General features: G+C 33.0%; 2 protein-coding genes across 7 annotated transcripts in view; one reads left to right on the top strand and one right to left on the bottom strand.

Annotated features, from left to right (window-relative positions):
- LOC145970349 (uncharacterized) overlaps positions 1-10,599 on the top strand; it is a 49,454-nt gene extending 38,855 nt beyond the window's left edge. For 2 of the 3 annotated variants that reach the window (XR_014438411.1, XR_014438409.1), the window contains one exon: positions 4,579-7,060. The gene's annotated coding sequence lies outside the window, so the exon portion shown is untranslated. Of the gene's footprint in view, positions 1-4,578; positions 7,061-7,162 lie in introns of those variants that run through there. The other variant, XR_014438410.1, reaches the window with a different exon arrangement.
- LOC145970386 (uncharacterized) lies at positions 8,073-26,529 on the bottom strand. 4 transcript variants are annotated; one of them, XM_083097138.1, is made up of 4 exons: positions 26,326-26,529; positions 24,913-25,716; positions 13,320-13,449; positions 8,073-13,249 (listed from the first exon to the last, which is right to left on the bottom strand). In XM_083097138.1, exon 4 carries the CDS (start codon positions 9,988-9,990, stop codon positions 8,788-8,790), a length of 1,203 nt encoding a protein of 400 aa, XP_082953264.1. In that variant the 5' UTR covers positions 9,991-13,249; positions 13,320-13,449; positions 24,913-25,716; positions 26,326-26,529; the 3' UTR covers positions 8,073-8,787. The 4 variants fall into 4 exon arrangements, 3 of the variants coding, with proteins under 3 accessions (XP_082953264.1, XP_082953263.1, XP_082953265.1); XM_083097137.1 differs by having other exon boundaries at positions 8,073-13,449; XM_083097139.1 differs by lacking the exon at positions 13,320-13,449.
- Between the last annotated feature and the right edge of the window lie 802 nt (positions 26,530-27,331).

The following is a 27,331-nucleotide window of genomic DNA, read 5'->3' as shown; positions in this document are numbered from 1 at the left end:
AGTAGTTTCTACTAATACTAATATTTATTCTAACACATATTTACAATTATGTAATTTTTTTTGTAATTATTAATAGATGAAATTATGAGCTGTAGATTAGCAAACTGTAAAAGTAGCAATTGTAAAAGTTAAAAAATGTTTTAAGCAGATATAATTATATATTAATATATATATTTATATACACAAAAGTTAAACATTTTTATACAATTTATTCTTTTTTCATATCAGCTTTCATATTCTTTGCAACTTTTTTGTTTGAATAAACAAAAAAGTTGCAAAGGCCATACATATATATGTATCGGCCGAAAAGTTAAGCTAACCGCAAACCTGCATTAATGTTACAACGAAAATTAATACAATAATTACTCATCATAAACGCATTACTTCTCACTTATTTTTTCAGGTAACGTTTTACGAATCGTCAAAAATTTATGAAAGCAAAGTCAATAATGTAATCGAAATCAGAATTAAAGGTTAAATGCTAATAATACATGTAAGCAGGGCTATGGCTAAGACATGTATATACAGGGTGTTAAAAAAGTATCGCATACGCTCAGTGCCATCCGATAGAGAAGGAGAATTTAAGAAAAAATGTCTAATACAATTTTTCGATCCCATGAATAATTTCGCCGCAATTAATTATTGTAATCAGTTAATCAGCGCGGAGCTACAAGAGGAAGCCAGGGGCGAAGCGCGCGAAGTCTGCGGCGCGATGGCTACCGCGCTCATACCATGCTCTCGTACCGAGTGGAGGGAAAGTACTTGCGATCTATTTATTTATTTTACTCACCTTCTTTTTGATAAGAGTAACAAAATAATTTACAGGAACAATCATCACGTAAAAATTCGCGTGATTCTAATATATCACGATACAGACTTTGTTAATTAATGAAAAAATTTATTTTTAATAAGTAAGAAGCGAAAATTAATCCTCTTTAACTCATTTTTTAAAATGTTAACTGAAAATATTAATTAAATTATCTTGCCTTCTTACTTATTAAAAATAAATTCTTTCATTAAATTAACAAAGTCTGTATCGTGATATAATCACGCAAATTTTTACGTGATGATTGTTCCTGTAAATTATTTTGTTACTCTTATCAAAAAGAAGGTGAGTAAAATAAATAAATAGATCGCAAGCACTTTCCCTCCGCTCGGTACGAGAGCATGGTATGAGTGCGGTAGTCGTCGCGCCGCAGACTTCGCGCGCCTCGCCCCTGGCTTCCTCTTGTAGCTCCGCGCTGATTAACTGATTACAATAATTAATTGCGGCGAAATTATTCATGGGATCGAAAAATTGTATTAGACATTTTTTCTTAAATTCTCCTTCTCTATCGGATGGCACTGAGCGTATGCGATACTTTTTTAACACCCTGTATGTATGGCCTTAGCGGGACTTGAACCCGCGACTCTTCCTATGGCAGACAAGAGCTTTACTGCCTCAGCCACACGCCGCCCCTATATATGTATATGTATATGTGTATGTATATATATATATATATATATATATATATATATATATATATATACAGGGTGACCCATTTTAACTTAGGCAGCCAAATAACTCGAAAAATAAGCAAGATAGAGAAAAATGTTTTAGACAAAAGTTGTATGGTTTCGAGGGGGCCATAAGATGGTATCATTGGTTTGACCTTGAAGAGTCATTTGAAGGTCACGTGAAGGTCACTTCAATTTTTTTAAATGGAATACCCTATATATTTTTGTACATTCTTGTAGCTTATTTCGAGAGCTTTCCAAAACACTATAATTAAGTACCTTTCCGTTAAGTACTTTTTGAGTTATGATGCTTGAAATAATTTCTTAATTTTACATAAACCGTAAAATATCTTGTAAAATATTCATTTTTCGATTATCTTACCTTAATACTTTTATGTACAAAATAATGAGAGAAATCAATTGGTGTAAAGAAAACACATAGTTGTTTTTAAGAAAAAATATGGAATTGTTAATTGCAAATTACATATTTTTTCTTCGAAACAACTATGTGTTTTCTTTACACCAATTGATTCCTCTCATTATTTTGTACATAAAACTATTAAGGTAAGGTAATCGAAAAATGAATATTTTACAAGATATTTTACGGTTTATGTAAAATTAAGAAATTATTTCAAGCCTCATAACTCAAAAAGTACTTAACGAAAATGTACTTAATTATAGTGTTTTGGAAAGCTCTCGAGATGAGCTACAAGAATGTACAAAAATATATAGGGTATTCCATTTAAAAAAATTGAAGTGACCTTCACGTGACCTTCAAATGACTCTTCAAGGTCAAACCAATGATACCATCTTATGGCCCCCTCGAAACCATACAACTTTTGTCTAAAACATTTTTCTCTATCTTGCTTATTTTTCGAGTTATTTGGCTGCCTAAGTTAAAATGGGTCACCCTGTATATATATATATATATATATGTATAAATATATGATCTATGGTACCAGATACGATGTCAACGTAAAGAAGATTTATTAAATGTATAGTTAGATGTACAAAAATATTTCAAAGAAAATGATATAACAAGTTACTTGGATAAAATAAACTTTAAAAATGAATAATTTTACAGGTTTTACGATTAATATGAAAATGCATTTAACTAATAAAATTTATGAAATTATAATAAAAGATTTTCGCGCGGTAGTTAGATATTTCAATATTTTAATAAATCCAAGAATAAATCAATAAGTCGAAACTTGGCGACATTTTAAGTAATTCTTTCAATTTAATAAAATATTTATTCGATCTTTATCATATCAAAATATTTTCAACAATTAAAGCTACAAGAAATGCTACTACAAATGTTTTGGCAATTAAAAATAAATCGTTCAAAATATGAGAGTTATATGCTAAGTTGATGTTTATATTAGAAAAGAAATGGCCAATAATTTATTTATTTTATTAAGATTTTAATTATCGATTTTTAACCATGAGATTTTTCTGATAGAATTTTTGGGACATTATTTAGTATTTTCAAGAAAAACTCACATTTTCAAACAAGATTTTTAATTGAAAACTTGGAACCTCTCTCTTGAAAAATATCAACAATCAGATTTTTTTATGATTATTAAAGATCGATATCATCGAAAATTGTGCACATACCTAACCAAATTGGAAAAAGCACGCGTATTAAGTTAAGCATATGCAAACCGTATGCCTATAACATATTTTTAAAATATTATAAAGAACCTGTATAGCCCTTATAATCGCCTAAATGCTTTATTTTGCACTTTAACGAACGTCGGAACGGTCGGTCTTCTATTACGTGAGATGTTGGAGGTGCTCTTCTCCGTCGTTGGAGTGCAGAAATTCATGCAGAATGATCGTGAAGATGCAATTAGTCCGAGTTGCTCCCATTGGCCTTCAAGCGAAGCATGTTAATCCACCTGTACGATCCTTAAAGGCTCTTCCAGATCGAGATTATTCACGTTAAGGAGGGTGAAAGGCTCGAATCTGAAGATCAACTTCGCAAAGCCGAAATTCAAACATTTATCAGGGATATGATTGAAAAATTCAGCAGTCTGGTTTCCTCTAATCTCAGCAGACTTTGAGTAGAAAAGTTGACAATGAAATAAAATAACAAATACAATATAAAATATTTTTTATCGAATATATAAATTAAATAATTTATATAGATTAAATTTAATTAATAATATTTAAAATTCAAAACGGTTATAAGGGCTGTATATGCTTAACTTAAAATATGTTCCAATTTGATTGCTTACGTGCATAATTTTTTATAATTAATAATTATATAAAGAAAATTATGATTTGATTCTTCAAATCTTTTCCAGATTTCTATAATTTAGCCTTTTTTAAAAATGTGACATTTTAAAAAAATTTTTGAAAAACATTTTTAAAATTATATCCGAAAAATATCGAAAAGATATAATGTATATGAATTATTCTGAAGTATAGTTTATAGCCTACTTGAGCTCTTGCAGAGCACGTTAATAAATAAAAGCGGTGATGCGTGTACATACATAGAAGATGGCAAGATGTGGCACGGTTGCATGCAGTTTCTTTTCAATTTGAAAGATTGATTTTACGGATACAAAGGACAGTCTTACGAAGAGAGGGACTTCGTTATCGATCGGATGAAACTACCTACTTTCTCTCGTGTCTCGCTCGACACACAATCCCGCTATATGACACGCGATCGGGAAGCTATCGCATCAGTATCTTTCTCAGGATTTAAGCATATTATATTGCACGTCATAGATCCGTGCCGTATCAGGTGCTAAGCATCTTTTTTCGCGAAAAAAATTCCGTCACTGCGATATCTACGATCATAACAAGTTATGGAGATATATCTTTTCTCACGATACGTTACTCCATTCCAGATATTCTGCATATATTTTAACATTATATTTTATATTGTTTAATAGTTTGATATAGGTGCAACTTGTATATTGTATGGAAAGTTTGGTCATCGTTGCATCAATTTTTTTTACCACGACTCTGCTAATTTTGTCATATGAATTATTGAGCAAATTTAACAGAAGATAAGTTTTACAAGGTATGCAATATCTACCCCGTTAAGTGCTTCGTATTTTTCCTTTACAGAGTATCTCGACTAGAACATCGAGAAAGACGGGGAAACGGATGAGAGTAGCAAGTAGGGTGACAGAAGAAGGGGTTTTGAAATATGTGGAGCGTAAAGAGGCCGACGAATTTCAGCATCTATTGGCATTGGATCGTGACATGTAGATTGATAGCAACTCTCTGTTGTTTATAAATTATATTTTCAGGTCTCGCGACGCGATACAAAATTGTCTCTATTAAAAAAAAAGGAACCAAATAAATTGTAAAAATATTTAATCCCTTTCATTCTAGTGATAATAATTTCATTTACAAAAAATTTACAAAAACAAAATTATATAGAGCATTTAATTACTTTTAATTATTACATATTATCCAATTATTAATTATTATATATAATATTAATATTAATATATTAATTATTATATATTATTATTATATTAATTACTTGATACAAAGATAAATAAGGATCTCGTCGAGAAGAAAGAGAACGTGGTTATCTTGCCACGCAAGTTTAATTAGAATCAGTGCAATAATTAGGTATAATGAAAGTAAATTGTCAAATTATTTTATTGTACAATTCTCTCATTGTCGGTAACTAAGAAAAACGATGCTCGTTAAAATTTTCGTCGTGGACGTTGTTGATTATGCTCCCTCATGCGATAAGCGTACATTCGAACCCTCGCTAATGCAATCCCATGAGCCATGATCGAATTAGTTTCTGAACGAGGCGAGCCAAGGTTAATAATGGCCAAGTACGGGATGTAACATGACATCGATTAAATCGTGCGACCTAATTTGCGCTAAAAATACCTGCTCGATGAATAATCCTCGAATACTTTGAATAATTTTACAACGAGTGCATACGAATAGTTTAATGGACAAAAATCTGTATGCTCTTAATCTTAATAATGAAAATCGTAATTTTCTGTCTGAATAAATTATTTAACAAATTAAATTTATCGAGCTACGAACAAATGATTAAATAATACATATAAAAATATTCCATTTAAAATTAAGTACATTTAAGCGTATTTAAGAATTAAAAAATCATTTCGAGGATTTCAGACAGTTTTTAGGAATTTTCCTTTGGTCGATACTTTTTAAAAAGTAAGAAATGACTAGGGAGGGAAATAGTTCTCTGCTTTTATGAATACCACAAAAGATCCGTTAGTTTCTAAATAGCAGCGATTGCATGTGTATAAGTATAGATTGTACATTGGAAATAGGTATCCGCGAAGGGAGAAGAGAGAAAAGGGCGAGATCCTTCGAGCGTGAATGTGTGTTCACGAACACATACGCGAAAGGCATAGTTTGTAACATGTTTACACAGGGAACAATATACGGTCCACTAGGTTTTTGCGTATTACGCAAAAATGTTTGCGTAGACTTAGGAAAAAAGGCGCGCAACCGCATGTATAACCAAGGGAAGCTCAACAATTTTTACGTTTCCCAAAATGTGCCAATTAAGAGACATTCTTTCATTGCACGCACAAAAGTGAATGCGAGATGAAATGACATTCCATCTGTCTCACTAGCTTTTGATATTTCTAAAATTATTTGAATGATATTTCAACCTCGATATTTATTTATATAATTTTTCGGCTTTAATGAAAAGTACCCGATTATTTTTAATCAGCAATTTTTTCAACTTTAAATTTCTAAATTACATGATTTCATTAATGCCTGATATATTTAAATATTTGGCTATAAGCGGAATATTTGTGTGCGGACAACATTAATTAACAGTATTTCTCCTGTTTCGCGCAATTTTTGAACATTCTGAGGATTCTAGTAGGACTCAACTTTAAATCGAAATTTTGTCAACATTTCACAATTTGATTAAAATGAAATCTAGCATTATCGAAGGTGATATGAAAACAAATTCGCGCATATATATTCGCACGATAACGACGCACACAAGTCCACAGGATGTCGCCCGCAGCGAAGCGTGTCCGTGACTGACTCGCACTGATAGATGCGTGCAAGGGAACTCCATGTTTAGCGTTTCTTAAGGTCAGCCAATTTAATGTTCATATATATGTATATACACACACCACTTTGAGTATTTCTATCTATATGAAAAATTAATGCGCGAGTAAAGGTGCACGAGCGTGAAAAATTAAAGCCCAATGTGATTATGCGAATTTGATAATAATGTTTTAATAATAATGTAAGTTTTGATGTTTATGGGAGCATGAATTGTTAAAAGCGATCCACGGCGATGAAATTTAATGAGTTCCCCATATATAATCCACTCCCTATTAATTATTCAAGGAATTGCCGCGTAGAAGAGACGACGCAAGCGCTTCGTGACCTTGTAGAGGTATTCCCGATTGCACTTAACACCAGACACTCTTAAACTACGACACGCACTAATGAACCGCATGTAGTATCTTTTTCTTTTCTTACAAGAAAAATCTTTTAATATTTTGTAATATAATTTATATTATAATAATTATTATTTGCGCTTTTATCTGATTTTATTAAATTCCTTCTTAACAAATTTATAATTTTTTTAATGTTGAGTTGAAGAAAAGTTTTAGTGTAAATTAAAAAAATGTCCCAGAAACACATTTACGTCACCATTTTATTCGTGTTTATCTAGAGATCCACGAGAAACGGCAAATGAGCGATTGGAAGGTGTGCCAGGTGTTTCTTGTCTCTATTGATTAGACTACCGATTGTAGAACGTAAGAGGATTGGCTTCCTAGTCGACTACAACGTGATGGATCGAGAGGCCATATTGTGTTCAATCCTATTACAAATCCGCCAGTGATTATACTACATGGAAATGCGTCACCTTTTAATATCGCGGTACAAATGACAAAAATATGGACGAGATATTTGATCAAATATCGATCAATATTGCCGCTGACATTTGCAGATCTCGAAATACATTTCGTCCTCTGTTAAATTTTACGGATAAATTATAAAAATATTAAAGTTCAGATAACCTTGGATGCAAATTTAAATCTAGAATGAGATGTAAATTAATTCTAGGACGACTTGATATATATATATGTATTTTCATTTAAAAAGAAAAAGGAAGATATGAAATAAAGTAAAAATGTAATAATTAAATTTAGAGTATCAAATATGCGATTCTAAAAAATTCTGGAAAAATAATTAGAATAGTATCCGCTTTGTCTGTAATGTTAATATAATGATATGTTATTCATTTCTGGCATTATTATTTCGCGGAAATATAGCGTACTGATTGGCTATTCAGCAACTCGTGAACGTCGCGCACCACCTCCTCTTAACTCGAGTGTCCCGTAATGTTCATACGGATAATGCATGCAAACTTGGTCTGATTGGCTTAATGAGGATGTACCTGCATCTGAATAGCGAGTGCAAATTATGCGCGCGTGATCTTGGAACCTATATTAATGTTATGATTATGTATTATTTTCACTTTACCGATGGAAGCAACAGTATGTAAGATGGAGTAACCGAAGATGCTAATCCTCATAGGTGTCTGAGTTAAGAAAACAAATTCAATAATTGATATAATATACAAAACTAAAACTTTCACACTTTATTATTTCCTCCTATTCCTACGTTCCTAATGAAATACATTAATTATTGTACAATATGCTTTTTAGTTTTTTTTTAATATTTATTTATTTGATTGATTGATTGATTGATTGATATCTTTATTCGTCCCCTTGGGGATTGAAGGCGCTTTTTCGAGGAGCGTACCCGAACCTCTTACAACCTTTTCACAGAATAAATACAGAATCATGCAAATCCAACTAAACCAAAAGAAAATACAAAGAAAATATAAGATAAAAACAAAAAATAAAAATGAATACAATATAATACAATAAATCAAGGTGTAAATAAAGGTAAAGAAATATGGAAAAAATAAAAATAAAAATAAACTAAAAATAAAACTAAAAATACACCATAAATCGTACAGCAGAAACCTAACACCTATGCTGTAATTCACCGCGCAGGGAAGACAACGCTTATCCGACAACCGCTCGCTTTGCTTACTACTAACTTATTACTATCCTCGGCTTATGTCTGCCTTACATTCTAACTTACAAACTACCTTATCTAACCTGACTAAGAGAGAGAGATCTATCCCTAACTTTCGACTTCCGGTCCCACATACTCCACATATTCTCCTTCACTCCACATACTCCCCTCCACTCACCATACCCTCTCCTTCCACCTCTCCTCCCTGCTCCCCCTTTTCCATCTCTCTTTCACTCTCTATCCCCCTCATCCACCATTCCCCATCCCCTTCCTGACCCAAAATCTCTTCCATTCTTTCCCACCAATTCCCCTCTTTTCCTTCTCCTCCACATTCTCCCAGTACATGTTCCCATGTCTCCTCACCCCCCCACATCGCCTACACTTCCTCCTTTCTTCTGTTTCCCAATATCTCGCTCCTCTCATCTCATTATTCAGCCTAAATCTTATCACCCTCCTCCATCTACTCTCCCCCCATCCCTTTTCCAAATATGCCGGTATTCCCTCCTCTTTCACCTCCCCATACCATCTATTGTACCTTGAATCTCTAATCCTTTCCCATCTTTCCTCCTTTTGCATCTCTCTATCCCTCTGCTCCCATCCATCATATACTTCTTCTCCCCTTCCTCTTTTCTCCTCCATCTCTTTCACTCCTTTTCCCCTGTCCTCAAAAAATTTTCTCCTCTCCTCTTCCCACCCTGTCATTTCCCCTCCCTCTCTTATCTTCCTCTTCATTTTCTCAAAGCATCTCCTCGCTAAGCCTCCACCTCTCCCTTCTTCCAGCTTCTTTTCAAATCCTACTGCCCTTTTCCCCGTCCCTATCCTAAACTTCTCCTTCCCAGTTTCCTCCCTTACCATATACCCCGGTGTGCACCAGTCTACCACTAACGTCCACCTAATCCATCTTTCCTGCATTGCCTCCACCTCTTTCCATTCCCTCCACTCCCATATTTCTGCACCAAACTCCATTACCGTTCCTACCAACCTTTCACACAGCCAAATTCTTCTTTTCCAATCTCCCGTAAACCTCCTTTTACCTATCTCCCACACCTGTCTTATCACTGCCCCTGCCTTCCTTACCCTGTCTTTCACATGCGCCTCCTGTTCTCCGTTCCTTTGCATCTTATATCCTAAATATGTGAATTCCTTCACCTCCTCTATCTCTTTCCCCTTCCCTCTCCACTTTGCCGTCTTCCTCCTCCTTCCTCCTTTTCTAAACCTCATAGCTTTCGTTTTCCCCACATTTACCTCTAATCTTTTCCTATCCATATACCCCTCTAATTTCCTTAACATGTGTGCCATCCCCTCTTCATTTTCTGACAACAGCACCATGTCATCCGCATATGCCAAGCAATAAATTTTTTCCTCTCCTAATTTCACCCCTCCCCATCCACCCCTTCTCAACACCTCCTCCACATCCGCTAAAACTAGGTTGAATAAATACGGACTCATTGGACATCCCTGCCTCACTCCTCTTGCTGTCCAAAAATTCTCTCCTAATTTCTCTCCTACCCTCACTCTACTCCTTGTCTCCCTATATACCTCTTCTATCCTAATACTTAATCCTTCCCTAACCCCTCCCCCCTCATTGCTTCCACCAACACTTCCCTGTCCACTGAGTCAAACGCCGCCTTTAGATCCACAAACGTCGCCACCACCATTCCACCTTTCCGCTTTAGCTGCCTATTCACCAGAAAATTTAAAACATAAATATTGTCTATTACTCCCATCCCCTTCCTGAAACCTGTCTGATTCTGAGGTACCATGTCTTTTTCCTCCATCTCCTCCTTCAACCTCTCCGTAAACACTCCCACATATATTTTGTATAGCGTTGGCATCAACGTTACCCCTCTATAGTCCTCTACCTTCTCTCCTGCCCCCTTTTTTACTAAAGGAACAATTATTCCATCCTTCCACTGCTCCGGCCATCCTTCTCCCCTCCAAACCCTGTTACAGAAGCCCCAGATCCATTCATCTATCCTTTCGCCCCCACACTTCCATACCTCATTTGGCACCCCGTCCGCCCCCGCCGCCTTCCCCTTTTTCAACTTCTCCAAAACATACCTTATCTCACTTCTCCTCGGATCCTCTTCTCCATCCTCTGCCCTTCCTCCCTTCCCTCCTCTTAACACCCTACTTTCTACCCCTCCTAACAACTTCATAAAGTACTCTCTCCATTCTTTCCCTTCTATCCCCTCATTTACCCCTTTTCTCCTTTTCCTCTCCTTATTAACTATCCCCCATACCTCCCCTTCCGTCCTTACTTTCTGCGCCTCTTTAATCCATCTCTTGTTTTCCTCCTCTGTTTTCCTTTTACATAGCAACTTGTATTCCGCTCTCTCCTTCCTATTATACCTTTCCCCCTCCCCTCCCCTTTTCCTCCACTCTCTTAATGTTCTCCTCACTTCTCTCCTTTTACCCTCACATTCTTCATCCCACCGTCCTATCCTTTTCCTTCTCCCACTTTCTCTTTCCCCCTCCTTCAATTTCTCTCCTATCTTCCCTATTTTCATTTCCAACTCTTCATCAACTCCCTTATCTCTCATTAATTCCCAGTCTATCTCCTCTCTTATTTTTTCCCCTCCTCCTGTTGTCCATCTCCCCCCCTTTTTTCTTTACTTCCCCACCCTCCCCCCTTTGCCCTTTCTCCTTTTCCTTCTAAAAATACTACCACTGGATGATGATCCGACTCCACGCTATCCCCTACTTCCATCCTGACCACCCTTTTCCTTACCTTTTCCTCCCCTATCACATAATCAATCACTGATTCTCCTCTTCCCCCCGTATATGTAAATTCCCCCTCTTCGTCCCCTTCCACCATTCCGTTCAGTATTCCCCATCCCCTTTTTTCTAGTCCCCCTATCAAATTCCTTCCTTCTTCATTAACCTTTCCATCTTTTGATTTTCTTAATCTTCCTTCCTCCTCACCCTCCTCTACACCTCCTCCCAACTTCCCCGTCCTCGCGTTAAAATCACCCCCTATTATTGTCCATTTGCTTTCCTCCTGCTCCTCTAGCCATCCCTCCAACGCTTCTAGCTTTTCCTTCATATCTCCCTTCACATACACTCCTACTATCCTCCATCTTTCTTCGCCCATCCATACTTCTACTGCCAACACCCCTTCCTCTTTTTCCTCTACCTCAATAACCGAGACTACTTCCCCCTCCTCTTTTACTCCAATAAGTATCCCCCCCATCGGTCTTCCTTTTTTACTCCTTTTCTTCGCTAATTGTCTCTCCCACCTATAGCCCTTTGGTAACATCCGCTTTACCCTGTCCCAGCCTTTCCCATCAACCCAAGTTTCCACCATTACTACAATCTCCCATCTCTTAATTTCTTTCCAAAACCTTTCCTCCTTATTCTTTACCCCCGCTACATTCCAGAAGCCTACTTTCCACCCCTCTCTTCCTCTATCCCCTTTCCTCCCTCCCTCTCCTTTTCTTTCGCCCTCACTCCTATCCTTTTCCCTCTCTTTCCTCTTCGTTTTTCTTTCCCCTTCATCTCTATTCTCCCCCTCATAATCTATTCTAACATCTCCAGCTCCCCATTCACTACCTCTCCTTTCCCCTTATCCATTTCTTCTCCCCTTAATTCCCCCTTCCAGTTCCTGAGTCTCCCCTTCTCTTCGTCCCATCTCCACCAACACTCATTGATTCTGATTTTTCCGTACCCTGTCCATTCCTTATTGCCTTTTTTCCTTTCTTCCTCCGCTATTTCCCCAATTCTCCATTTCATCCTCCTCTCAGCCCACGTTAGATCGTCATCTATTCTGATCTTTTTCCCCTTTAGCTCCTTCTTTTTCTCCATCACCTGTCTCTTCTGCTCCCTGCTTCCTAGCCTTACCACCACCATTTCCCCTTCCCTCCCCCTCTTTCCCCCTAATCCTCCTAATCCACTCAATCTTTACCTCCGCCCCTATGGCCTCAAACACTTTCTTCACCCTCATTTCCGGCTCTCCTGTTCCCCCCTCCAATCTACGAATCACTATGTTGTTCCTCCTTTCCTCTCTTTCCTTTAGTTCTATCTTCCTACCTATTCCTTTCATCTTATCTACTAATATTTATTTATTTATTTACTTAATTTTTTATTTTGATATTTTTTTTATATTTTTATAAATATCTATTTCTGATAAAAGAGTATCCTAAATTATATTTCTTCCGATTATTTGAACTCGATATTAAATATTAGATAAAAAGAAAGTGCGATGATATTGTAATAATTGAGCTCTTAAAATGAATTTGAGACATTAGAATGTCTCGATCTATCTTTTGCGACGTTTACGACAGCTTTCTTTATCGCGGACCTAAATAGAATCGTTAATTAACGTGTTATCGGGTTCAATACTCGCACGATTCATCGGTGCTGAGATTAAGAGGATGTAACGCAAATGAATGCAGTCCTGCCTGGCGGCCATGCACGATGGAGCTTCACTTTAGGAATTACAGCGCTCAACGTTCCGGCATTTTTCCTCTCCTGCTCGCTCATTTTCCATTCCTTGTACATACAGCACCGCATCGCGTCGCACGAGAGTTGCACAATTAATTGCAATCAGCGTAGCGTTTCTCGTTACTCTCCTGACGCTTGCTTGTCGGGAAGATCCCGGGTATAATAACGTTCCCCTCGCGTGAAGTGGAAATTTAAGGATGCATCGTTCCAGTATATATCCACTGTATATATCCACTTATAATTTTGAGGACCTGAGATCCCAAATCTACAAGAGACTCACTTTTTTAATTAGCTAATCTAAACAAATTATCTGATCTATCGTTAAAAAAATTTACCACAAATATCTTCTAAAGTATGTAAAAAATATCAATATATAATTTCTCCAAGATAAAGATAAAATGTAATACGTAAAGACACATGATGTTTGTTATAACAGATTAATCCTCGAAGCAGATAGCCATGAAACTATAACAGACAAGTATGTAAGATAAGAATAAAAGATATTAATTATAAACGACACATTTTTCCCATTTGTCATAAAAGAGACTCAGTAAATGTCAATATTATCGCAAATAATGATGCAAATAATAGTGTCAAGGGTTTAAAATATAAATATAACTTTGATGCAACACTGATAAAAATACAAACGTGATTCTACACATCTTTGAGTTTCTCAATAAAGCTGTTAAATTTTATCCGAGGGGTCAACCATTGGCAATCATTGTACATTTCATCAAAAATATATTGCGGCAGTACAGTAAATATAATTTTAGGAAATTCATGTTTTAGAAAAATATGAATTGAAATCATACTAGCAATATAAGACAAAAAGTAATATGCATTAGAAATATTTTTTAATTCTGCGGCAGTACTGGCAATATTGACAATAAAATAATAATAGGAATACCAAAAGTACAAAAGCATTACTAACGATACAAAAGCAATACAATAGCAATGTTAGCAATAAAATGTATTGTACTGCCAAAAATGGCAATCACTGTACATTTTCTCAATGATAGTTGACCCCTCGAAAGAATTCTAACATTTTGATGTACATACAATTATATATCTTGCGTTTTTAATACATAAACAATCTTACGTAACATAAAACAATCTTATAAAATAAAAATCGAAACTCTTTTGTAAATACATAGTTTTTCAAATATGCTCAATCCAGAAGTAAAATGCAAATTTTGTCATCACAAAATATCTATTGATGATGATCCCGATATCGAAAAAGAAACACTGCTAGAAGCTTCAACGATAATGACCAAACACTTAAAAAATGAGCATGAAATTCTGATTTTGCGGCAGTACGAATATTACGTGGATGAATTCATTTTGCGACTTTCGTTAATTACAAATTCATTTCGCGTTGGGCGATTTTGTGTTACTTAATTGTAATCGCTATATTTAGTTACGTGCGCGAATCTGTTTCGCTCTTACGAGCACTTACTCGTATTGCAACGAAAGCGGCCATTAAATGAGTTGTTGGACGGTCAGCTGTATCATGTGCAAAGTTACGTGCATTCTGAATGAAAATTGCGAAACGTCCGATTCAAACTTGCATCAGTTCTTTAAATAATCACCATCATAGCAGAGAGTTCCAAAAGTTCCTTGATATAAAATTCAGTTATTCTTTGCGTCTGGAGATTTTTCAAGAATCGAAAATTTATCTTTGCGACTAGATTAAAAAACAAAATCGTTTTAATTGACTTAAAGTTGCCAATACGTGTGCAAATCTCATGCGAATATTGCATGATCCCATCTGAGCATCGTAAAACGAATCGTTAATCGTTTTGCGACCGACCTTGAAGATATCTATCGTCGTGCAACAAGGTGTCAGATTGTGGGGATACTTGCAGCATGGCCGTTCGATCGACGACAGCCAGACAAGACACAACGAAGGACTTCATAAGGAGGGTACAAGCGTTTCTCTGAAAATCGCACGAATTTATTCCGTGGGAACCGAAGAAAGAGACTCGTTATTTATTTCGTGTATGTCGGATACTATCGGTATCTAGAAAATGGCGTTATTATATAAAATGATTAGATTTTCCGATCTTTTTGCGAAAGTAAAGCGATAGATATTTCAGATCATCTCTACAACGTAAAACATATCCTACATTGAAAAGAAAGGAAATCGTAACAGCAATGTCGGTGTATTTTTATAAATACGAAAGCTAAAATTATTGATTCAAGCACAGCTGAGAAAACTTTTCTTGCGATAATGTATTATTGATCTTACGTCTTGTTTTGTGTTGAGTGCTTTCCAAGAAATTAATTTTTTTTACAAAAAATAATACTTGAATATTTTATACTATTGTAAAAAAAATGATTAGGAAAAGTAGTGACCAAGTCTTATGCTCTATCCTTTGCAAGCTGTTGGATAGTGAGCGATAAAGAAAGTTCAATGTAAAGTAGCCTTATACACATTAAGTATGCCATTATGAGTCACCAGCGAATTATGTAAAAGACATTCGCCGGTTATTCCCATATAATAACATTCGCGATAAGCTACAATGCCGAATGTATATGCATACAAAAATATCGACAGTCGGATATTGAAGTAAACTGATAAATTATTTTCGCGTTGTTGCTTCAAATATTGATCCAGTTTTTTTTTAAATGTGCAGAAATAAAAGAACAGAGTTCTATCCGATGGTGTTTTTAAAGAAAGCTCTTGCACGCGAAGCACTTAAATGAAAATGCTTAAGGAAAAGTGGCCCGGCAGAAAAAATAGAAAACTAATATAAAATATATTATTACTACGGATTACTATAGATATATCTCCACTTGTGTCTATCTCTACAGGTGTCTATCAAACCTAAAATCAGGTCAATCGTGCATCGTCATTAAAGAACTCAATGGGTTGCGAAAAATAGACTCGGAGACCTAAATAAGCAGATAATAAATAAACCTGACGATTGCCAAGTTTAATCGTGTAACAGATCGTGTTCCAATGTAATCGATGGATGAGTGTTCCGGTTGTTGGTCACCGATAATTCTTCGACACAAAGATTACAAGGACGATTCTGAACGCTGGATGTACGCTATTTTCATTTTACGTAATAAGGAATCCTTGTCTATCGCATATGTTTTCGAATGATTATCGCGGCAAGATCTCTGGCAGAAGTAGGAAGTGTATCGACAATATTTTTGAACTTTTTTTTCGCGACATTACATCGTGTGTTGATGTGATCATTTTTTTATTTATAAAGATAATTTGTTTAATGTGTAGATTATATATATATATATATATATATATATATATATATATATATATATATATATATATATAGCGTGACTCATACAAATAGAAATATTATATAATTATAAATATACCGAAAAAAAATCTAGTGAAGATTGAAGTCTAACTGAATCCTAAAATATACTTTTAATTATTAAAGAATTTTTAAATGGTATAGAATTATAAAATTATGCAAAAAACCTTAAAATAATGACTAAAAAGTTGAACAATTTTGAAAATATAAAAATAAAAAAATAAAAAAAATTAAAAATTAAAATAATAGAAATTAATAAATATATGCTACCGGATATAAATATTCTAGACGAATTGCACATAGTTATGTAACGTGGGAACGAATAAAGTCATAATAATCCAGAATAACTTTCTTTCAAATGTGAAAATACGAAAACCTTGATCTCTCTTAACTGAAGAAAAAGATATTTAAGTCCGATTGTCAGTAAAAGGGTCAAGATGCGTCGAGAGCACATGACGTAAGCGTCGTCTGGCATCTTAATTGCATTCATAAACAGTCCCGACGGAGCCGTTGATACCGTTGGTCCGGGAATCAACTTCAAACAACCATTATCTTCATCACGCACGAGATCTCTTCGTAAGAACACGGGCTATTGTGAGCTCGTCCGGCTTCACCCACGATTTTTCTCCGACCGACATTCTAGCGAGAATAGCAGCGGGCATCGCGCAACGAGATACGAGATATTCTCTCGCGGCTTAGTTGATGATGCAAAGGCAACGTGTATCATGTCGTTGCTCGGGATTTTTACATCGTTGTTACGTCTTTCATTGCGTGTACCTTCGCGAATTTATTAACGGGCTTAGCTTGTTCTTATTTCAAAATAGTTATATGACACGTGTATTTTTTGTAAGAAATTATAAGCATAAGTTATATATTTGGAATTTGTCAGTTGCTAACGTTAAATCTTGTGTAAATGATTGCGAATAAACATTTTCGATTATATATGTATATATAATTTTATTTTTAAATACATCTACCAGTATATTCAATATTTATTATTACTCAATATTTAATATTTATTATTCAATATATATTATTCATTACTACTTTTTATTACTTTTATTGTGGCAATTCTCTTGCTACAATAAAAGTAATAAAAAATAGTAATAATCTTGATGAATCTTCATGTAAATTTATCAGATTAAATCAGATATAAATTCAAAGTATCATCAAATTTATACAAATAATAAAATAATTTATTTACTTATTTAAAATAAAAAGTAAGATAAAGAGAAATATTAAATTTTAAATTAATTAAAGTATAATTAGAGAAGATTATGCTTAATTGAAGTTGTTGGCGAAGTATTTCAACCTCGTTGCGGTATGTTCGGAAGAGAGAAGTGGATTATCGATTTGAAAGATTGGAATCCCAAAATCGGGGTCAACTTTGGCTGATATCTCTGCTAACAGTTGATAATTATGTTGCATGCATTGATCATCTATGAACCATATTGGTCTCGAATTGAGACATTGTCTCAAATTTTGGCGATATTATCTGCGACTTGAGCTTATTATTAAACTTTATCATGTGTTTAAATTTGTGTTTATTAAAAAAAATAAATAAAAATCTTTAATCAATATGTAATTAAAAATTACAATTAAGAATATTTGCAAAAGTTATGAAATATAAAACATTTTTCGTAGAATATAACAAATATTTAGGACTTGTTTTAATTATACATTTTCTTAATCAACTTGTTAGTAACAAGTTCACTAATTAAGTAAATGAATATGATACATAAATGTGTAACATTTACATTCTTTTATAAAATATGTATCCCACGGAACGTGGAGAAAGCGGCTGTGCACTATTTTAGCGTTGAATCTAATCAATGGACGAATGGATTGGCAGGAGGCGAAAATTATAATTTCAATAAGTAGAATGTGTCTATAGAAACTTATACAGCTAGTATATAGCTTTCATAGCAAAGCATAACAGCGTGCAATTTTGACTATGAGACTGTAAGTTGCTCGCATTGACTCATTAACTTTAATGATCCGCACGATTTGTTTTCTCTTAGCGTTGTTTCACTTCCAAGACCTGGCATTTGGAGCACGAAAGCACTTGAATAATGGAAATGTACGGAGAACACGCTACACAAAGTATCGTCAATGTACCACCTGTCGCTACAAGTGCGATTGATCTACGCCCAGCTGATATAGATAGAATATGCTGACGTCAGGAGCATAATACATTAAATCCATACAGATCAAATTTCTTCATCCCATCGAAATGCGTGTTAATTTTAAACAAATATTGTTCTCTTCTATTTTATTAACTACTATTTACAACAAAAATAAAAAAATTGGTTTTCTTCTGAGAGAAATTATATATATTTTATATTTTTAAATATGTTTATATTTTTAAATATTTTTTTATAAAAAGAGGTAGAGAGAGAGAGATTCCTCTCTCTCTCTCTTTCTCTCTGTTCTTAACAAATAAATGTACGTAGATATACAATTAAACAAAAATTAAAAATAAAAGCCATTAAAATTTTCCAGAGTGTTGTCATAATTTTAGAATTATCAGTTAGTTTATTCGAATATTTTTTATTACATCTTTTTCGAAATCGATATTCAATGAAATATAGATTAAATTTTTTCTATTACGTATCAATTTTTAAATTTTTGCAAAATATAATAATGAAAAATTCGTATAAACAATCGTATAAAATGATCGAGATCTATCAAGAGTTCTGCGACAAGAACGGACTTTGTTTTTATTTCAAACAGCGAATTCCCATATTCCTACCGTGCTCCACTTTCACGGGTGATAAATTGCGAAAGTAGCCGGAGACTCTTTTAGGACATGTCGAGCAAACAAATAAATTTTACCAAAATCGCTCTTCCTTTCCGCCGCACGAGATTACTGTTAAGGCAAAAATGAAATATCGCGTCGCTGTGAATAACTTGGCGATTATGATATTTTTAAGTACAACGGAAATCCGATCTATATTTTTCGAGAAATTATTACATCTACGTTGCCTAGCATGAACCTAAAATATATCATCAAAGATTCACTAATTTTGATGTCATTGTATTAATTTAATGCCCAGTGAATTGATCGGAAATCGTTAATAGCCGCACTCTTATGTAGCGTAGTTTCAAAAATATTAAAAATTAATTCATTATGTTTCTAAAGAGAAAAATATTTTATCCAATATCGGATTTTACAATACATCAATTAAAATTTATGTATTTATTATATATTATTATTAATCTAAAACTATGTTTTAATAATATTTAATCTTGTGTAATAATAATAAAATGTGAATTTCATAATTATCTTATTTTTTTCTTTTAATAAAGTCTTCTCTACATAATCAGTTTTTATAAAATGCGGGCAATATCTCATAATTACCTTTTACGGATAACATGTTCGCTATTAAAAACCTGTCAGCATATGGGGTCGCATCATGGACAAGATTAACGGTAAGGAAGAGACAGAAAGAAAGATGAGACCCAGCAGAAAAAGAAAGTATAGAAGCCATTTCTCCTGCGCGAATACGTGCAGATTTCTCGACGAAAGCAAGAGAATGTGCTTATATTCTAAAGTGTAATGCGTGACGCCGATGGAAATTTAATTTCTAATCGAGTCGATTATCACCCAGACTTTTGCTATGAAACTCTTGTTACGAGAAAGCTCGATGAAATCATGTTTCTAGTTTAGACCTGATTAAATTTCAATTATTGCACTAAAAATCTGCGATTTTTAGAAGCCTTTAACAATCAAGAAAAGATCTTTTGTTACGTATATTATCAGACACACATATAATAAAAACATTAAAGGAATAAATTTATATTTATAATAAAATATATTTATCATGTGTGTAAAAAAATTATTTTTAAAGTTAAATAATTCAACGAATAATTACTTTTTCATCTATCTCTATTTATTAACTTTCTTAACTTTCGAGAAACACTTATTTCTAATCACTATACTTTTGGTATGAAAACTTTTTACTTTACTCCAATTTATTTCCCGACCTTGCTCGGTTGTTCTTATAAACTTGGCTATTTGTATCGAAAAACTCGACTTGAAAGATGATTTGGCTGGAAATCGATTTCTATTAGCGATAAAGCGTTTGTAAAAAAGTTCGTTAGAGAAAGCCCGTAGTATATTAATTGCTAATTTTCAGTCATATTAACCCAAATCGAGACATACTCGTGGCTAACACGATATACATTAATTATTACTAGCAGATTGATTTCACTTGATTACACGATTTATGCTTATATATAATCGCGCAACGTAAAAATATAAAGAAAATTTTTAGTTCAAACTTAGAAATAAAAATTTTATGTTTTTTAGACTCACATAATTTTATATATTTGATTTACCTAACATAATTGTTTTTGATATATATATAATTTATTCTATTAATTACCTCATAAAAGAGCTTTTAGTTCCGAAATCGTAGAAATGTGGAAAAGAGAGAAAAAGGGATATTCGCTTTGTATAAGATCAACAAAAGATTAACAAAAGATCAACAAGAAACTAGAAAGACCAGGAAGGATGTTTGCTATCTCGAAAAGGCGATTTTTGCACTGATTCAACGAAAGATAACTAATTGTAAGAGAACAAGTTAGAGGAAACAGAGAAAAGAAGAGAGGAAAATAAAGAGAGAGAGAGAGAGAGAGAGAGAAAGTAAAAATGAAAGGAGAGAAACACCAGAATTTGACGAACCTTTTTTCGCGAGCGCGCAGAGAAATCATTCGCGGACGAAAGTTTCGCGATTTAAAGCGGGTCGCACGACGAGTTCACTTTCGAGAGAGTCTACAGTAAAAACGGCGCGAGAAAGAGAATATATATGTACGATGCGTGCATATACATCGTCGGGCCCGTCATTATGCATGCGACGTTCGTCAATATCTTCTCTGTCAACGTTTGACAGTCATTCAATGACTCAGACGCGTGTATCGCGCCGCGCATTCTGACTTCGACAGCGAAACGATCGATTAATTATCGAAGGCGCGTACATTCTGATTTTCTGATGGCTGGAAATAAAAGGATGCTTAAAACGACATTTTAATATTAATAAGTATTGATATATATCCTGATATTAAAAAAAATATTTTTTATGTCGAAAAAATAATGCTCTATTTCTATCTCTACTGCTTTTTGTGCGTGATATTGATATTATAATTAATTTAATTAGGTAACATTTTTGGCGATAAAAAATACTTGTGTTTCATTTCTCTCTTAGATTTATAATATGCACATTTGCATATATAAAATGGTGTCTGTGAAGCTGGCACGACAATCTACGAATTATAAAAAAATACTAAGAGTTCTGATAGCACTTTTCATAGTTCTATAGTTCCTGATAAAAATTAAAAAGAGTTCCGCATTCCTTATATTAAAAAATCGAAATCGAAAAAATGTCGTGCTAACTTCGCGAATCTAGCACGACACTATTTCCTCTAAAGTACCAAAACGCGTTGAATATTATTATTTTTAGCAAGAGTTCCCGATAGTTCTGTTCAAGTTCAGACTATATATGCAATTTCAGATCGATATTTCAATAATTAATAATTTTTTACGAATTTTTAATGTCCTCGACCAGCACGACACTTAGTGAAAATGTGTCGTGCTGATGATTTTCCGTAGTTTTAACGGCAGTTCTGGACAGTTCTATATAAGTTCTATCTTTTAGAAACATTTTTACGCAGAGTTCCGACCGATTACTATCTTTTAAAATAATTTTTTACAATAACCCAGCACGACACTCTCCCTCTAAAGTACTGAGACACGTTGAATATTATTATTTTTAGCAAGAGTTTCCGATAGTTCTGCTATAGTTCAGCCTATATATGCAGTTTTAGGTCGATATTCCAAAAATTAATAATTTTTTATGAATTTTTAATGTCCTCGACCAGCACGACACTTAGTAAAAATGTGTCGTGCTGATGATTTTCCGTAGTTTTAACGGCAGTTATCGACAGTTCTATATAAGTTCTATCTTTTAGAAACATTTTTATGCAGAGTTCCGGCCGATTACTATTTTTTAAATATTTTTTTACAATAATCCAGCACGACACTCTCCCTCTAAAGTACTAAGACACGTTGAATATTATTATTTTTAGCAAGAGTTTCCGATAGTTCTGCTACAGTTCAGCCTATGTATGCAATTTCAGACCGATATTTTAATAATTAATAATTTTTTATGAATTTTTAATGTCCTCGATCAGCACGACACTTAGTAAAAATGTGTCGTGCTGATGATTTTCTGTAATTTTAACGGCAGTTCTCGACAGTTCTATAAAAGTTCTATCCTTTAGAAACATTTATACGTAGAGTTCCGACCGTTTATTATTTCATAAATAATTTTTTACAATTATATTATTAATTGTTGGAATATCGACCTAAAATTGCATATATAGGCTGAATTATAGCAGAATTATCGAGAACTCTTGCTAAAAATAATCATGTTCAACGCATTTTAATACTTTAGAGGCAGAGTGTCGTGCTGGGTTATTGTAAAAAATTATTTATAAAATAGTAATCGGTCGGACTCCGCGTAAAAATGTTTCTAAAAGGTAGAACTTATATAGAACTGTCCAGAACTGCCGTTAAAACTACGGAAAATCATCAGCACGACACATTTTCACTAAGTGTCGTGCTGGTCGAGGACATTAAAAATTCATAAAAAAATTATTAATTTTTGGAATATCGACCTAAAACTGCATATATAGGCTGAACTATAGCAGAACTATCGGGAACTCTTGCTGAAAATAATAATTTTCAACGCGGTTTAGTACTTTAGAGGGAGAATGTCGTGCTGCGCGACAATCTTAAAAATTGTTTAAAAATTATTAATTTTTGAAATATCGATCTGAAATTGCATATATAGTCTGAACTTGAACAGAACTATCGGGAACTCTTGCTAAAAATAATAATATTCAACGCGTTTTGGTACTTTAGAGGAAAGAGTGTCGTGCTAGATTCGCGAAGTTAGCACGACATTTTTTCGATTTCGATTTTTTAATATAAGGAATGCGGAACTCTTTTTAATTTTTATCAGGAACTATAGAACTATGAAAAGTGCTATCAGAACTCTTAGTATTTTTTTATAATTCGTAGATTGTCGTGCCAGCTTCACAGACACATTGAAATGTATGTTATAAATTGAAAGAAAATTTTGTTTATTCGGTAATTATACATGTAGAGAAATAAAAGAGTGTATATAAAATTGTAGATATGAGAAAGTACGCATTAAAAACATGATTGGAAATATTTCATTTTATACACACAATGTGCAGATGTCAAAATTAAATCTCTAAAAAATTGCTAAAATTCCTGTCATATAGAAAATATTTACGAAATATTTGGACTTTTTTCTCAATAAAAACACTAATAATAGTGAAAGAATTAGAAATAGGTATATCTAACTGAGGACATTGCCCGAGAAAAAAGTATAAGATATCAAAAATAGATCATCTCATCTTGTACACTCGAACATCACGGACGTGATCAGAAAATCGATTGATCTATGTGCGCGTAATATTTATAGGAAGCGAGTTCTTCACTTCACGTTCTACTTGCTGAACCATTTGATTGCTGCTTTCCTGTATTATCGGAAAGAAAGGATCGAAAATAATAGCATTTAAAAACATCTATACCTTTCTTTGAATGATTGATTGAATTTTTTGTGTGAAACTATTAAGTTATTAAGAATAAAATTACGACTTGGCATATAATTGGCTTTCATGTATATATAAAAAAATCATAATTCAGAAATCGTGCGAATTTTCGTTCAACAAGCAAGTTTCTAAAAAAATTGCATTCGGCTTTTTTCCCCCTAAAACTAAAATTATTGATTCATTTAGTTCCAAAAATTTCAGAAACTTTAGTCCAAGAATTGAATATTGTAATTAACAATGATCTAAAATCAAAATTTTGCTAAGGAAAAATTAAATTTGAAACTGAAAGAAATCCAAAACTGAAAAAAAAGTTATGCAAATATTGATATACTGTACATAAACAATCATTTTAAAACCATTTAATTTATTCTAGCTAACATCTCTTATGCAGTTCTCCCATATAAGAAAACATGTAATAAAGTACTTCATTACAACATACTAACGATGCTATAAATACATATTTATCGCTTATCTAATCTCGATCATGAAAAATTCATATACGATACTGGTGAAATTGGATTTCTCGTCTGTTCTTTACACATAAATGTAAGCATAGCATGAGTTTCTATAAAAATTTTTATATAGTATTCCAAATATTACGTATTAATATTGTTAACATTTAATAATATTCTTAAATCGTAAAAGTAAAATTTATTTATTTCGTCAAAGTAAATTTTATTTGAAACTAAATAGGGATAGAATTTTTTATATATTCTTATTTTTAATTTAGTTTTTTCTTTAGGAGAAAAACCTTTTCGGAAAAAATTTTATATCACTTGTATAATTATTTGGGGAAACTTGTTTCTCCTAGGAAAAGTTCACAAAGAATTTAGAGTAGACAGAAAATACGTGATACTTGAGAGCCTGTATATGTATATATGTATATTGAGGAGAGTTTAGTAGAGATCTGTAGAAAAAAGTATATCTCTCAAACGAGAATTAGAATAGGAAGAATTAAATAGGTGCGCTGAGCCTCTGCGGTTGATTGTTATATATTCACCTTGTGCCCTACAAAAGTCTAAAGTGACGCTTTTGATATCGATTTCTATCCCAAGGTTGTCCCTTGAAATATCTTTCCCAGGTAAGAGTGCTCGCTTCCATCCCAATAAGAGAACATATTTCTAGACATCGTGCTATGTCCGAATTTTAAAGATACTCGCTGTTACGAAGCGAAATATTTCTATGTATGTGTTCTAAATATGATATTATTTTCATATGCGATAAAATTTTCAATTGTTTTCAACTGTTTTGAAACCTGTTTTCTTTACTCAAATATTGGATTAGAAATGTCTTAATTTTTTACAACATTTAAAATTAGAAATGTCTTAATTTTTTACAAATTATTTAGTGACAAAAAATATAAGAATTAAATAAAGTTATTAAATTTTAAATAAAGTTATTATAAGTTATTAAATATATTAAATCAATAATCAATTAATCTAAAAGTATAATGAGAAATGAATAATATTGGAAGGAAGAAAATGTTGTTCTTTGATAAAATCTCACAATTATGTTTCTAGTGTCTATTATAATTATCTCTGTTATAATTATCTGATATGATAGATCTTCGTAATAAAAGATATATTTCGGTGTCGAATGAGACATTTCATTTCCTCGATGTTTCTCAACCTGAATGGTGAAAATCGTCGTTCCCGAGATGCAAGTACTTTTAGGGTTTGATATCGACCGTTGCAACCGCTATAGTATAATGCCGTCAGAGGATATACCTCGTACTGATAATAATGTTCGTAAGCGATCAACTTTAGTACAATTAGTAGCCAACTATTACGCAGTCTGAAATATGCTGCAACAAGATATTTAAAATATATTAATGATACAGGCAATTATGGTTTATGATTTTGAATGTTTTATTATATAGATAGACAGTGATAGTGACTATCACTATGTCTATTTATATAATATATTTGTAAATTAAATTATAAATTAAGATATTAATTGCTATTTTTTAAAATCATTCTAATGCTTCATTATTAATCAAATAAACAATATTATTAACAAATATGACTTCTAGATTATATTTTTTATTTAATTAATAAATTTCAATTAGTGACTAATGTCTTATACGTAAATTAACGAAACGTGATATTCACTTATGAAGCTTATTGTAAGACAAGCATTTTTCTTACATTTTAGAAGTTATAAAAACCAGCAAAAAATGTATAAACGCTTACCCATCCACTCCAAAATATAACAAAATTTAGAATTAAGAATTTATATTGCAACGCGATCGTTCTTGAAACATAACCTAGATTTTTCAGACAGCAATTTCGTAAGATATCAAACGAATATTAGCAAAAAAAAGATAATACAGCTAGAAATTATAGTCTAATACGTTATGTAGAATATGTTGTACATGTATGAGTTGATTATTTATAAAGATGAAAAGGATTACCTTTGATATAAATCCACACGTGATTGCTCTCTTGCACCTTGCACGCAGAAGTAAGCCGGAAAAGAGTAGCTACCTGTCAATATGGCTTCTACACGTTCACACAGGACGCGGAAATGCTTGCCGCGCGGCAAAATTTAAACGTGATACATATTACACAAATATGTTATATAACATCAAAGTAATGCTAATATGGCGTTTGTCACATAACGTGTAATATTTTAGTTGTATTGCTGTTATACTGTTATAACCAGTAAATAACAAAAATATATAACAGTTTTAAAACAAAGTTATATTGCAGTTACAAAAAAAATTAAGCAACATCAATATTAATAACATATAACTTCTGTTGTATTGCGTGTTATCTGTGGATTATATAATAATTATAATCTGTGTTTGCTGGGTTGATATCAGATTATCGGCAAAAATCAAGCAGAATCTGCGTGCGCACAATTTGACTGCAGATTGACAGCAGAAGTGGAACAGGGTTTGCATGCGTGATCTGATGGCAAATTGGCAACAATCTGCATTTGATTCGATAGTTCCTTCGCTTACCGCTATGTGATGTATTTTCTCGCAATCAAATTTCTGTCAGAAATATATATAAAGTCGCTATTATTAATAAAAGATAAAAATTAATAAAAGATAAAAAATATAGTAACTATTTCTATCATTTTAATTTCTGATATGTGATACAAGCAGATAAGAGTCAGAATATTAAACTGATTGGAATCAATAGGATAAATGGAAAATTATTCATCTACTGCCTATTTGAAGCATAAAGGAAGAATTTAATTCTAAATAAATTATATCTCAAGTTTTATAAGTTAAATTTAATTATTTTCACCATTTACTTTATTATTAATTTAATTAAATTGAGTCCTTTATTATGTGAGATATAACTACGATATAACATATTATATGTTGTATTAGAAGAAAATTGTAATTAACCGATAACTCGCCGATAATAGTCTCATTTAACATCTGTAGTAATTAATTTTATTATATT

Source organism: Camponotus vicinus, unplaced genomic scaffold, assembly GCF_025532165.1.
Source record: "Camponotus vicinus isolate PSW18456_S1 unplaced genomic scaffold, iyCamVici1.0 SCAF_4, whole genome shotgun sequence".
NCBI lineage: Eukaryota > Metazoa > Arthropoda > Insecta > Hymenoptera > Formicidae > Camponotus > Camponotus vicinus.
The sequence above is the reverse complement of the archived record's forward strand: the minus strand, read 5'-3'. Positions and strand labels throughout refer to the sequence as shown.